The 15,604-nt window shown below is 24.4% G+C and overlaps 2 protein-coding genes and 1 long non-coding RNA gene across 3 annotated transcripts; 1 reads left to right on the top strand and 2 right to left on the bottom strand.

Moving 5' to 3' along the window:
- Positions 1–1,331: 1,331 nt before the first annotated feature.
- LOC113552042 lies at positions 1,332–11,891 on the bottom strand. Its single transcript, XM_026954708.1, has 8 exons — positions 11,736–11,891; positions 6,299–9,828; positions 6,125–6,242; positions 4,857–4,936; positions 4,128–4,391; positions 2,305–2,527; positions 2,004–2,233; positions 1,332–1,861 (listed from the first exon to the last, which is right to left on the bottom strand). Exons 2-8 carry the CDS (start codon positions 9,807–9,809, stop codon positions 1,443–1,445), a joined length of 4,845 nt encoding a protein of 1,614 aa, XP_026810509.1. The 5' UTR covers positions 9,810–9,828; positions 11,736–11,891; the 3' UTR covers positions 1,332–1,442.
- LOC113552617 lies at positions 10,760–15,134 on the top strand. The gene is made up of 3 exons (XM_026955466.1): positions 10,760–10,768; positions 11,923–12,154; positions 15,019–15,134. The coding sequence occupies exons 1-3, from the start codon at positions 10,760–10,762 to the stop codon at positions 15,132–15,134; spliced, it is 357 nt and encodes a 118-aa protein (XP_026811267.1).
- Positions 12,467–13,157, bottom strand: LOC113552043. The gene is made up of 2 exons (XR_003405153.1): positions 13,023–13,157; positions 12,467–12,891 (listed from the first exon to the last, which is right to left on the bottom strand). It is a non-coding gene; the product is annotated as an uncharacterized LOC113552043 (long non-coding RNA).
- Positions 15,135–15,604: the final 470 nt, after the last annotated feature.

The following is a 15,604-nucleotide window of genomic DNA, read 5'->3' as shown; positions in this document are numbered from 1 at the left end:
AAAAAAGCTCATAACTTACTTGATGACAATGTACAATTAAATATAAAATTAAAATCCAATACATTGCAGAAAAATTTCTAGTTTTTAACTTTGAGATTTGTGTCTCATAGAAAAATAGGTTGTAAAACTAAAAAATTGAGAAAAATGAATAAACCTGTAAGTAGCTAAGTAAAAGTATTCAAGCAATACCATTTTATTAAAAAAAAATTAAATTTTTATTTTCGCAATAATTCAAATAGGAACTGTAGACATTTTCAAATAAATTTTATACTTTTGAACTTCATTGTTTAATATATATATATATGTATTGAATGTTCTTTATGTTTCATACTGAAATGAAAGTAACACTAATATAATTTCTAAAATTATTTATGTAATAAAAATTCTGTTCCGTATATTTTGTTCAGCATTTTTCATAATATATTGATTCACCACAGTTAACATTAGGTAGATTTATTTTAACTAATAAGAAATAAAGTTAATTCACATTCTCACCAAATAAAATTATTATATTATAATTAATATTTAAATTAATTAATACACATAATATTATACAATTATTCTAAAATACAATAAGAATATATATGTGTAATAATATAGGTCTTTTAAAGAAGTCTACAATGTTAAGACTCTTCATCAACTAAAAATTGCGTTCTTCTTATCAAATTTAGCTTGGCTGTCGCCCCCCCATCAACAATTATTTTTACAAAGTCTTAGATATTTTTAGATTAGTATAACAAATATGTTACATTCCCCTAAATTGGGTTCAAATTGTATTATTTATTTTTAATCAGAAAATTATTCCCAAAAAGTTAAACGCAACTTTATAGTACATTTAAATTGACCAACAATAATAAAATATAATATATTTTTAATAATATAACTAACTATTATTACGACCAAATTGAATGTCATTATAATTAGATATCTTAAGATAATGAATTTGTAATAAATATAATTCAAAACAGAAAAATAAAAATATTAAAAATTCACTTGTATAAAAACAAAATAAAATGGCATATATAAGGATAATTATATAATAAAAGTAAATTACTAATTTATTTTTTTAAATATTTATAATTTTTTTCACTAAAAATTATAACTTAATAATGTTTAAGACTGAAGTTATAAATAATTTATTAAAATTGTCTGTAAAAAATATAAGAGGTATAATTAAATAATAAATCACTTAATTTTATAACTGAAGTTAAAATTACTGAAATAATAAATGTACTAAAACACAAAGTACATAGAAAAAAATATAAATTAGTAATTGACAATTTCTTTAACATTTTAATGTTACTTTTTTTAATTTTATTGTTGTCATTTTTATTAAATATGTATATTTATTTAATTAATTAAATGTATTTGTTTTAATTCTTCAATTAAATCTCATTTTAAAACATTTGTTTAGATTCAGATAAAAAAATTGTCTTACATATTTATGCATAATAAGGTTGAACTCCATTATTCATAACTTCCATTGTTTTATTACATAAATAAGAGAAGGTTTGTAACTTTCTAGGTATTATAACTTTTGTTATATTGTGGAAAAGATCAAAAGGATCTTGTACTGCAAGACCTTCACCATGAAAGTTATCTCTTAATTTTATACACCAGTCAATAGGTCTACCATGTTTTTTTTTGTTAAAACCTAAAATATCTGGTAATATCATTGGAATATCATAAAATTTATCTTTAGGTATAGCCTGTCCAATAGCTGGACAAAGAACAAATTGTTTAAGTCTGTTAGAGTCTGAATAAAATTTAAAAAATCCTAATAATAAGTCCCAACAAGGAATTTCTGGTACTTTCCATATTAGTTTTGCTTTTTCTAGAGAGCAGAAGGTACAGTCCCAATCTAAGAAAAAAAAATGTCAACTTATTAGTAATATATTCATAATACATAAACACCAGTAATTAAAGTTAACTACATAATATTTAGTTGCAATTTTAATACAAATGTATATCATTTTATACTAATTAGAAAAAAAAATGATTACCTTCTATAAACATAACATCTGATTTAGATGTATCTTTTGAATAATCTGCATGTTCTCTGAGTAACTTTAATGGAGGTACTACTTCAATAGTCATCAAGTAAAAAAGAACCAACCATGCTAAAGCATAACTAGTAAACATACTTTGATTTTTCATATCATTTTGTAATGCCCAACGTTTAACAACTGCACAGACAATCCAGTGAACACGTTCATCCAACGCTAAGTACAACCTGAAGTGTTGAATACAATTTGATAGAGTTATTTTATCAATTAATTTAATAGTTAATTATAAATAATTTACCTGACGAGTTTAGTGTTATGTGTACTGAGGCCACTTTTAAAAGATAAATCACAAAATAGGCCAGAAGGAACATGGAAAAATTTGACTATAGGAACACGTGCTCCGGTTATTGGTTGTATATGTTTAAATTCATTATTTTGAGATCGAAATACTTTTCCAAAATAACGTACTAAATCCTCTTGAGCATACAGATCATTACTTAATTCTCCACCAAAAGTGTCAGCTATAAAATTGAATTAAAAAATAAAAATTAGACTGTTTAACTTTAAAATCTATAACAAATGTAATTTAGTATTAAATTAACTGATAACAGTATTTATTTATATTTACAAAATAAAAATAATTTTGGTCAGGATATTTTGAAAATAATATAGAAATAGTATTAAACAATAACATAAAACAAAAAAATTATGAAATTTAAAAATCAAAAAGCAGAGAAGTAAGTACCATTCTGCTATACAGTATGTTTTGTGATGAATCACTGTGATAATGAAATAAGTTTAATTCATTGATATATCACTGTAAATGAATTCTGAATGGTGTTAGTCTAGTCTATCAGCTTCAGTATCGTCAGCTTGGCCAGGGTCATAGCCTTGCGAGGCCTAAATTTTTTTTTTTAATTTATTATTAGTGACCAAGAACTTCACCCCTATAAAGCATAGTCAACAAAATGACAAATTCACAATACAGTTAATTGTATGATGAACAGGGGTACAAAAATTGGAGAGGGAGAGCGTTAATCACTAGGGCCCACAGACCTAAACTAACCTAACCCACAGGAGCCACAGTCCAAGTCCTAACTAAAAATATTCTATTTCCGTACTAGATTTAGATAAGCTTGGCGTTTAATGATCTGCTTTAAGCAGTTTGCTGTCGCCTATAAAATATTCACTTCAATCATACAATAATAGTCGTATTTTTTTATTTTTAACATTTTAGCTGGAGGGATGAGAGAAAGAGGGTATACACTATTTTACTACCCTATGAACAACCTTGTAAATGAATAAAAAAAATTGAGGTCCCAGAGGAAAATTGAGGATGAGGCCTTTTATATGCCAGGCTGACACTGATCAGTTTACATAAATAAGTATATTGAATTTTATGTTTTATGATATTGCTATTAAATTTGTTTATTTTATTATACATTTATAATATACAGACAAATAGTAAGCTGAATTAACGTAAAACCTTTAAATATTCACAAATAATATTTTTGATATACAGTGAAACTTTCATATAACAAACTTCCATTTTACGAAATTTTCTGTTTAACAAATTTTTCCATATTATGAAGTTTTTTTGTTGCTTATTCGACTTTGTTATATGGAAGTTTCACTGTATAACAAAATTTTGAATGTTGTTATTCAGTTTTAAAACATAATTTCAACCTTGTATTCAATTTTCAAACCTTTTTAATAAGTAAATAATTTATTCAATAAAAACGGAAATAGTCATAATAAGAATTACATGGAAGTTAAAAGCCAAAAAGAACTAAATATTTATCAAAAGATTGAAAAAATATTTTAATCATTTGATTTCGATTTGTAAAATATGAAAACAACAAATTTAAGCATTTTCACAAGATCCAAAATGTTTTAACTTAAGGTATTATAATGAATGATTTACTTAATCAAAAGCCTATTGAAAATTAATATACACTGTAAAACCTATAGATTATTGTTAATATATAATAAATTAACAGTTTAATTATTATTTTTCTAAAATAAATTATAGAATAATACTATTATTATTGCTAGTTAATAATTTAATATTTTAATTATTCATATATATATTGTTTTAAATAAATAACATTAAAATATTACCGATATCAAAGTATAAATCCACATCACTATCTTTAAGTGCAAGACCTGACATACGTGATCCAAAAGCATATGTTTTACTTCTTTTGAAATGTTGGCCAGCACAACTATGTATTGAGTTAACTAACAAGAATAATCTACCAATTATATCAGGATTGGAAATTTCTTGATTAATTGCCGCAAGTTGTGTGTTAATAGTTTTTAGCAGCATTGTCTTATTTCCAAACTCAGATATTGTTGATTTATGTAACTCGGGTAATTTGTCATCTATAATTAATTAAAAATAGAATAAGATACCTTACATATATGACTGCATAATATATTCATTAGAAATAATTTATAATATTAACAATATTAAGTAGACAATTTTAGTAATTGTATTAAGTATCTTATGCCCGTTTAAATAATGAATAAATAAAATATACAATCAATAAGTCTATTTGAATAAATTTTATAAATAAAAGCATGGTAAATTAAAACTCAAAGTAAATCATAACAATACATTTAAAAAAATCCATTAAAATTGTTGTCATGTACAATTTCTAAATAAAATTTTTGGCTTTTTATTTGTGTTTAATAAAAAAAATTAATAATTAGAATATTGGAAAATTTACATTTTTTCTTAAATGTTTGATATTACTACAAGTTTAAAAGCATAATAAATTTTTAAATAAATATATAATATACAGTATTTTCCAAGAAGAAAATTAATTTTTTACAATAAAGACTTACCTTCAACTAAAATATTAATAGTAAATTCATATTTTCTTTCTAATATTTCTTTATCATTTAACATCTTGTTCATAGCAGCTCTGTAAATATCACAAAATATTAATTTAAAAATAGTGTAAAAAACTACTGATGGTATTTTAATTTTAGTTAGAAACATTTTTGTAAAAATTGAAATCGGTTTATCTTGTTGTCATGGTTTTATATTTTTAGTACTATGAAGTATAATTTCTTCATATGACGAACATTGAGACATATTAGACAAATTTATCTTATAATACTAAAATAATAATCTTTTATTAACAATTAATCTCAGTTCATTTTGAATGGTTCTCACTTATAGCTTGGTTTAATTATGTGACAGATATAAAATCAAATAATTATTTATTTCATGTAATCATTGATTAAAAATAGAGTACAGATTTTTATGCGAATCAATACATTTATGCATGTATCAAAATATGCAATCAAAATCGTAAAAATATGCAACAAATATGCAAGAAAATTTTAATTATTTATATGAAAAATGTTTACAATATTAATAGAAATATTAATACTGGTACTTATGTTTAAATATTGTAAAAAAGGTACTATAAATTTAAAAATTAATATATATATTTTTATATTTTATTTATTATTAAAATAAATAAACATATGCATTTCTAAATTTTCTTCAGTGCAACTGTTACGTTTTCTGTTAATATATTTTAAATAGTATACAGATGAAAATGATCATTCGACGTCAACCAAAGTGGTTGGGGCTAAACAAATTTAGCCAGTAACTTCAAACTATTATGATTTGTAAAGATAACTGACAAAAATCCAAAAATATGAAAAGGAAAAAAATATGCACCTGCATTGAAATTTGTGCTATAATTATAAATAATAAAAAAAAACTTATTATGTTTCTAAAAATGTTGATTCCATCACTAAAAATCTAAGATAATAACTTATGGTATTTATGAAAAATATATTTTACTAAAACTCTGCTGTTTTTTAAAGCTTTTTTATGATTTAGAACATTAAAACTGTATACTAAAAAATGATAGGTACTAAATTTTTTAAAATGTTTTTAAGTTATACTAAATATATTAGGTAATGTGTGAATAAAGATGCAGAACATTTTGGCAAGCAGTTTTGGCATAAACTACTTAGTACTTATGTTGATTAAAAATTACAGTGAATTAAAAATACAATTTAAAATCTATAGAAATATTATTATTAACTATATATAACAATTATATTACCTATTTGATAAAATGTATACTTACAATTTACGAAATATGATTATAACAGAGCTATGTTTAGTAATAATTCCAAAAAGCCCATAATGAGAAAATATTTTCTTAATTTCAACACAGCTATTTTTTCTATACTGTGGTTTTATACCTAAAACATTTAAATGTGTTAATATAATTTATAAACTATACAATCTACTATACTACCTTTAACTTCAATCATAATTTGACGATTATTTCCTTCTTTTTGATCAGTTTTACTACCATTTGTTGGTTGCTTGTCTATTTTTGAAATTTGAGTAACATCAGAAGGATTGCCAGAAGTCAAATTACTATTTTGGTCATTCTTTTTTTTAATTTTATTATTATTTTTTTTCGAATTATTTGAATTGTATAATTTTATAAAGTCTAACATATTTTTATGTTCAATAGTATTAAAATGTTCATCTAAATGATGAGACAACCCAAATTGATATAAATTGCAAACATCACAATACACCTTATGGCGCAATTCAGCTTCATCTGAATGATCGGTTAAATTATGTTCATCCCAATTTTTTGGTACTGTAGTTATAAAATCACAAGAGACACAATAATAACACATTTGTGATGTCACCTCTTTATTTTGTTTAAGATATTCATTTAACATATTAATTTTCAATCTATAAAAAGTACTATAATTTTGAGTATTTGATTCGGTAGGAAATTCATCCATGGTTTTTCTCATTAATTGAGTTTCATTAATTTTTGTAATAGGCTCATCTAGTACACTACTACCTTGATGAAAATTTAATTTGAGAGGTAATTCATTTACTGTCATTGGATGTATATTATTTGTAGTGGACTCTTCTGATAAAGTACTTTCTTCATGAATATTTGATTGATAAGATAATTTAGTCATTATTTCTGTTAATAAATTAACTGTGGTACTACATTCTCCTGGTTTCTCATTAACTACTGCAGTTGGATTTTTCTCAAAAGTTGTTCCCATATTGCTTGTCTGTTTTGTTTCATATTTTTGTTTTAAAACCTCAGTAGACGTTATTAATTTAAATTGTCTCAACATCGAATGAAAACGATTCCTATAATGTTCAAACATGTGATGCCGTGTTCCAAACATAAGTGTTTTACAAATCTTACAACGGTGGTCTATGCAAAGATCTTTGGAAATTTTGAGATGCTTTTTACTATTAATATGAATTTTCCATACATCTAATTTTAAACACAAATAATCACAAAGAAAACAGAAAAACCCAATGTTTAAAGTTGAATGGTACAAATGTTGATCCGTAACAAAAGTAAATAGATGAGTATCAAGTTTTGAAGGGTTAAGAAGAACCTTAACTTCAGTTTTTCTATAGTCTGAGCTCATAATTATATGTTCTACGGTTAATTTGTGACATTCATAAACTGTAATTGAAGAGTAGAATTCAACTTTACAATCTTTACAGTAAAATAATTCTACGTCTGATGATGCTGCTGATGCATGACTATCTGCTATAAAATGATAAGGACTCTCACTTAACTTAATTATCATATTACATGGCTCACAAAAGCACATTATATCAGACGATTTACTAGCATTATTATTTTTCTTCATCAATTGTTTTGCCATTAACACTGATTCTAATGGCATGTTTATAAAAGTTGTTTTATGTTCAGTAATTAAATGTAATTCAATATCATTAATTTTGCCATACACTAAAGAGTTACAACTTTTACAAATATAAGAATAACAAATGTTAGTATCTAATGTTGCATGTGTAGTAGTTGCATGTTTTATCCAAGTATCTTTGTTGTTGGAACAAAATGCACACTCTAAACACTGAAAATAATTAAAATTTGATCGAGGGATACTTTCTACTAATCCATGATTACAAACTAACAAGTGACTAAGGAGATCATTGTGATTTAAATTGATTAGATTATCACATGATTTACACATAGTATTATTTTCATTTTTTACATTTTGAAAAAATTGTAAATATGGTTTAACATTGAATAAAACTTTATTTTTATCTAATGTATTTTTTGAAACATAAGGTTTTTGATTTTGATTGAGTAATGATTGTGTTTTTAGTTCTGGCAATAGCTTTTTAAAGGCCACAGATTTTAAAATAATGTGTTCACTTGATAAAATATGTTTATTGAATAACACATTATCTTCAACACAAAAGAATTCTATACGGCAAGGTTGACAGACTATACGTTTCAATTTAGTTTTATGACTTTTATTCCAATGATCTGAATAAGAATTGACTTCAGCATATGTTTCACATTCTTCACAATAATAAAAATCTTTTGTTTTTAAATCTTTGTTAATACGCTGGAAGTTAAAAGCCAGAAATCTGGAAAGATTTTTTTCAGAATTGTTTGGATGAATATTTTGATGATCTGTTACATGATGTACACCTCCATAACAATGTAGTGAACAAAGTTCACATGTGTAAGAAACTAAATCTTTAATATCATAACACTTAATTAAATGGCTTGATAATATTAAATGAAACTTCCATTGAATAAAATCAGACATAGTTATATTGCAGACTTCACAAAAATAAGTTTTGATGTTTAATGTATTTTTTTCACCTATATCAGATTTGTCGATACATTCAGTTAGATGAAAGGTTATTGCTTCTTCATTTGACTGCATTTGAAACTTACAATCATTACAAGTAGATTTTATACTATCAATAGAAAATTTATTTAAAATTATTGGAGGCAGTTTTAAATAACATATAGTTTGAGTTTCCAGATTTTTGCCAACTTTTTTGGATTGTAAATATTCCAACATAATGTGTTCACATGACATTAAATGTTTATTATAAACTTCTTGACTACATACAAAATCTATTAAACATGAATTGCATTTAAAATGAATGGTTTTTTTATAAATGTGGTTACTAGAATAACATTTGAGTTTTAAAAATGAATAACTTTTACAAGGACCACAAAACGACCAAGATTTCCAATTGGTTGGACTTACAAATATACAATGATAAAATACTTCTTTCATACATCTAAAAACACATGGTAGTCCAGATATATCATTATGAATATCTTTACAATGTTTTAAAATCCATTCCTTACTTCCAAAAAAAAATATTTTACAACCACCACAATCGTATGAAACATAATTATTTTTGTTCAAACATTCTTCTATATGAAGTGTACTTATAACATGTGACTCCCAATCTTTTAATGATTTTATTTTAGTATCACAAATAAGACAATGAAAATTTGTTTCAATTGGCTTTTTATATTTAATAGTATGTTCAGTTGATTTTAGAATGTCAAAGTTAGTACGCTTAAATTTTGTAAATTGAATTGGACTTTTATTTTTGAGCTCATTATTATTCTCTAAATTGGTTATCTTGTTTGTAATAGATTTTTTTTCAGATTCTATACCAAAATTAATTTCTGATGAATTACCACATTTTATAACATTTGATGGACTCGATTCAACCATAAAATCTTCTCTTAACTGGTTAATATTATCAATATCAGAGTTAGATGTATTGTTTGATCTTGAATTAACATGTTCATAAGAAGATGTAGAAGGATCAATTTTCAAATCACTGTTGGTCATATTTAATTGCATTTCCTGATCATCAATTGATATTAAAGTTACCTGTTTGTGATTATAGTTATTTGAAACTAATATATTCTTTTTTTCTGTGTCATTGCTAAGATGATTGGCTTCATTCTCCTGTTCCATTTGTTATAAATTGTTTCAACTAAAAAAATAATAAATAATAATTTACAAATATAAACTTTAGTATAGAACATTCCAATAAAAGTATATTGTTAATTATAGATATATATTTGTCATACTAACTTATAAGTTATAATTAATAACAAAAAAATTATTTTTACACATCAATACCGCATTATGAAAATAACAAAATCAAAACAGCTTAGTACAAAGTATACATATATCAAAACAGATAAAATGTATTTTATTAATGAATATGTGTATTTCAAGAAGAGTTAAAATGACAGTATGGTGTAAATCAATTTATATTATTTAAATATTTAATACATTAAAAACAGAATAGAGTTAATGAGTTAAAATTAAAATATACCTATACACGCAGCTATAATATATTCATAATAGGTATTTATAATATTATTTTTTTTATGGTGAAATTAAATTTTTTAATTACCAACAAAAAATTGAGTCTCGGGCTAAAAACTGGAAAATTAAAATTAATGATAAAAAATCTGATCAGATACATTTTCTCAAAAAGAAAGAAAAGGTTTCCACTCAAACAAATTTCACTATACCAATTAACAAAATACCTTGATATCACTTTGAATAAAAAGTTAACATGATTAAATAACACTAAACAAAAACAATTCAACCTTCATTTCCATCTAATTTAGCTTATACTAACATGAGTCTTAACAATAAATTACATATATACAAATCAATCATTATCACAGATGACATTTAAACCTTATGCCTTATGAAACCTGTGAAAATACAAAGTTGAGATTTACTTTACATCTAATCCTAAAGTTTAGTTCATACCTTTATCGTTTGTCATTTCGTGTCCAATAATAGAACCCAGCCCAACTCATGATAGATACTGCCGATCTTGGTTAGTTTAATTACAACAACCAATCAAAATACAATAGGGACACAATATAAAATAAAATGTAACTATGAACTTAGTAAGTTATTTAAGTTAATAGTAAATATATACAAAATATCCAATACCAATTAAATATTAACAAAAATATCACCAATATATTATTTGTTTTTAATACACAGACAAACCTATATTTGACGACTCTCTACATGACAAAATATTTTATAAATCTGAAATTTTCATTCAATAAACATTTTTATTTAATGTATTAATTTTGTATTACTTTTCTTCAACAAATATAAAAAATATTATTGTTTATTAAATATACTCTCATCAAGAGTATAGATCATATGCTATCATAACTCATTACATTTTATAACCTTAGATTATTTCATTTTTTTTTTTTTTATTTTAGTTAATTCATTAATACTTATTATACAAACATATTTGCATACATTTTGTATAATAAAAATTGATTTTTTTAGTAAAAATATTATTTATTTTTAATGAATTATTTTCAAAGAACCACAAGTTTGTTAAAATAGGTTTAACTATAATAATATTATCTGTATACAAAAACTTGTTTACCCAAACTAATCATTGTATAGTTCACAATATTTAAACATACACATTATTTAACATAAAGATAAGGAATTGTTGTTTATACCTGCCAATATAAACAATATTTAACTTGTTGCTGATTAGTATAATGTATTTTAGCCTAATAGTGACTAATATGTTATATACATTAAGCATACAAGCAATATTAATTAATACTGAAATGAAAACTATTGGTGTACAATATTACCTAAACAATTGGAAATTTAACTTCAATAGAAATCGTTGTGAGCCTTAAAATGTATCAACTTCTTAAAATAGTAGCACTCAGGTCTACAATTATTTGTAACTTAAATATTATGACAATGAAAATCGATTCATATAACTTAAAAGTAAACCGTATCATGACGAACGATAATTTGTGTAACTACAGTACTGCACTAATTTATCGAGTATAAAAATCATAATTGTGATAAATGTATAATACTTACGATATATGTTGATTGAATTGTTAAAGTAGTGAGTGTTGATCAATCATCATTCGATGAATGTTCAATAACAATTATTATTTTAATCATAATGTGAAGTTCGATATTTTATTAATTTATAACGAATGAATTACTATTACTGTAAATACTAAATGTACAAATTTTATATATTTGTATTTTGTTTTTGTAGTTTACTCATTACTCATTAGTGACTATGATTGAACAGTCAGTCGAGCTACGATTGGAAGTGGAACATGGAACAATCAACCTAGGTTCTGTTCAATGCTCAGCAATCAGTGGTCATGATCTGATCATATCACGATTAAAGATATCTTTAATCGTTGATCATATGTACTGGTCATTGTTATCAAGTTATCAAATTTATTATGATAACACAGCATTGACAATGGATTCAATTCACGGTAAGACGACGTATCTTAATTCGTGCCCATAAAACGGACTTACACCAAATATAGATTAAGGCCAGTGGCCACACCGACAAAATAACCAGGCACTAAGCCACTAAAACGTTTTCATGCGTTCCAAAAATATGGCTTATTGACTCGTTTTAGAGAAAAAAAAACCTTAATTAAAACTTATAGAGAGCAAGTTTTTCTAGGGCAGTATAGGAATCAATTTTATATTGATATTAATATTTTAATTGATTATCTAAACCGTGAGCGTTCGCAGAAAATTTATCAGGGAGAGGCATAATAACATTAAACTTCAAAAAATACATTAAAAAATTTTTATTCCTTGTAAACTACAAAATGTGTTAGAATTATATGAAATCAAGTATCAACCCCACACACTAAAGTAAAAATATCGATAAAATGTTTATAAATCAAAATAAAAGTTAAAATGTTCAACATTCTATTTGAATTCCAAGGGGGGGAGGGGCAACTGCCCCATATTGTCCCCTCTCCGGGCACCCATGGTCTAAACACAAAATGTAAAAAACACGAACATTCTTAAAGTGAAATATTCAGCTTTGAAAACACCATCTCTGGACCATTGGTTACGTTCTCGTTTTTGTGTGACGTCCTTTTAAACTTAAACCGTGATCTGAATCCAATAGGATTCGGATACAGACGATACAGCCATGACTTATTAAATACTGGTTTGAAACATTCAGCCCCTCGTAGCCAAGTATTGTAGTCTGTAACGTCAACATTTGGCGTTTCTCATTGCTTCAATTTTACATTTGTTTTTATACGATTATAACACAGAATAATACAACGTTTGATATGGTTTGATCTTTATTAAAGATTTGGAGAAATAGATACTTACGTCAGTCCATAGAGTAAGATTAGTGACTATAGTCTATGCGACAGTCACACACATTACTCGTACTATCATTGCTGCTACTGTATGCGTATTATGCAATTATGCACGATTAAAGATATATCTTTAAATGTGGTATTATATTTATCTGAGTTGTGGACATACCTACCTATTTAATTTGTCATTGAATATAGATAGTAAATACCTAGTTGGTACTTGTTAAATTATTACTATTAATCATAGATATATACTACTACGTAGTAGTTATTCTCTAATAGTCTAATAGCAATAGTGGCGTGCCCAGGAATTTTCGATGGGGGGGGGGATATATGTTATAAGAAAAGACAGGATTTATTTCCATTAAAAACACACAAAAACTGTATAATTATACCAACAAATACATAGAAATTACATAATAAATTGCACAATAAAAATACTAGTCATATAAAAAACTTTAAATTCTTAATTATAATTAAATTAATTTTAAAAAAAATTGATGAATGTATTACTTTTTTGAATTAAAATTAATAATTAAATATATTTTCAAATTATATTTATTAAAATTAAATCTTTTATTACTTTAAATATGTTTGTACACAGAAAAAATACGTTCTACTTCTACTACTCTAGTTATTAGTGCATATTAAAAAAACTCAATAATTTAGGCGTTATATCTAAATAAACATCTGCTTTACCCGACACGACTTTATAGTAAGATTTAATAGATTTATATTCTATTTAGTAGTTATATCCTTTATTTTTTTTTCAATTATGTATATGTACATATACATACATTTATCTATAATTTTTCGTCCTGTTTGGACCAAGAATATTTGTTAAAATATCTTCAGGTTTTCTAAACCTATTCGTACTATTAAGTAGCTCACAATTCAATTCTTCCAAGTTTGTAAGATTAATGGATAACTTAGATAAGCGTAATTGTATGAATACTATAAACCACATTTGACTGCATTATATTGTATAAGTTGTTTCAGCTTTTTCACACTGATGGGGATTAACATCGTTTTTTAAACTTTTAATCACAATTAAAAAAATTTCAAAATTAATTTGCATAGAAAATTGCAGCAATAATCATGTTTCCGACCTTGTAATAATAGGTTCGGGAATCGGGAGGTAAAGGTATATAGGTATACCCGGCATTTCTTTTCTGTATTTATTTATTTATTTATTTTCGATGGTATTACTTTTAAGAAAGCTTTTTTTCCTAAAATAAACGAAATAAGTTACATATGTATTTAGATTTTATATATTAAATTAATTACCATTATTAAATTATCTATTTATGTAATAATGAATTTAGTTTAGTTAAGTATTTTGTTCATTAAAATACCATATTTAAAATAAAAATCCAAAACCGTGAAAAATTGCAAAAATTTGCATTATAAAATAAAATAGGCAGAGAATGAGAGAACATAAAGTATATAATTATAATAAAATGTATATATTATAATTTATAAGCAATAACTTATTTCTTATAATCAAAAGCAATGACTTTATAACAAGTAACAACTCTAATATCTAATAATTTGTTTTACGAAAGTCATAAAAAAAAGTCAATGGGGGGGGGGGATATAACCTCTAACTTCCCCCCCTGGGCACGCCACTGAATAGCAATATAAAATATAATTATCCTACGCCGCAGACTGTCCCCATTCAAAATCGTTTTTTGATACAAATGATGTATCATTGAATTCAAATCTGTTTCAGTAACCTATTAAAAACCTACTATACCTAATGGCCACTGCGTTTTTTACATTGTATATATATATATATATATTCTCACTACTCGCCAGTCGCCTATATTTTTGTATAAATTCTGAATGAATTTATTGTTTTACTATAATACACATTTTGTGTACATAATATATTAATATATATAAAATTTAGTTGAAGAACTAATTTCATTTCCGACTTTGAAAGTGGATTTGATAGAAAATTGAATTTTAAGTATACTGCTATTAAAGTAATTTATTTTTACTAGAAACTTTACCTGAAGTGTGGTCGCAGCATAATCTATTCACTCATGTCACCTACCTGTGGATTAAACTAATTATCTTGTTTGCTAAGTATACTAAGAATGTACATAATGTTGAATAAAAAAAAAAAAAAATCACTATCAGTAATACAATTAGTTTAATAGATTTTTGCTGAAAATTGCATTTGAAAATGTCAGTAATTAGTAATTACTATTATGTATAATGTATAAAATATATTAATATTTGTTAATAAATCTACAAATAATGTTTATAATATCCTAATAAATTATTAAAACCGTTATTTTTCATCTAAATATCTAATTTTGTCCAAAATTGAACTTAGAATATCTATAAAAAAAAAATACAATTATATTTTTTAATTTTTTTTTTTATTGAAGACCTTGTATAATATTTGTTCGAACCTAACCTATAACAATTGAATATTTTAAATATTTTTTAGCACAGAAAAGTTAACAAAGTTTGTAAAATTATATACTTTAAATGTGTATTGAAAAAAAAATTATGCAAGTATATGTTTAATATTTTTTAATAGCTATAGTAAAAACTTAAAGGAAATTTTTATTTATTTAT

The sequence above is a fragment of the Rhopalosiphum maidis genome, chromosome 2 (assembly GCF_003676215.2).
Source record: "Rhopalosiphum maidis isolate BTI-1 chromosome 2, ASM367621v3, whole genome shotgun sequence".
NCBI lineage: Eukaryota > Metazoa > Arthropoda > Insecta > Hemiptera > Aphididae > Rhopalosiphum > Rhopalosiphum maidis.
The sequence above is the reverse complement of the archived record's forward strand: the minus strand, read 5'-3'. Positions and strand labels throughout refer to the sequence as shown.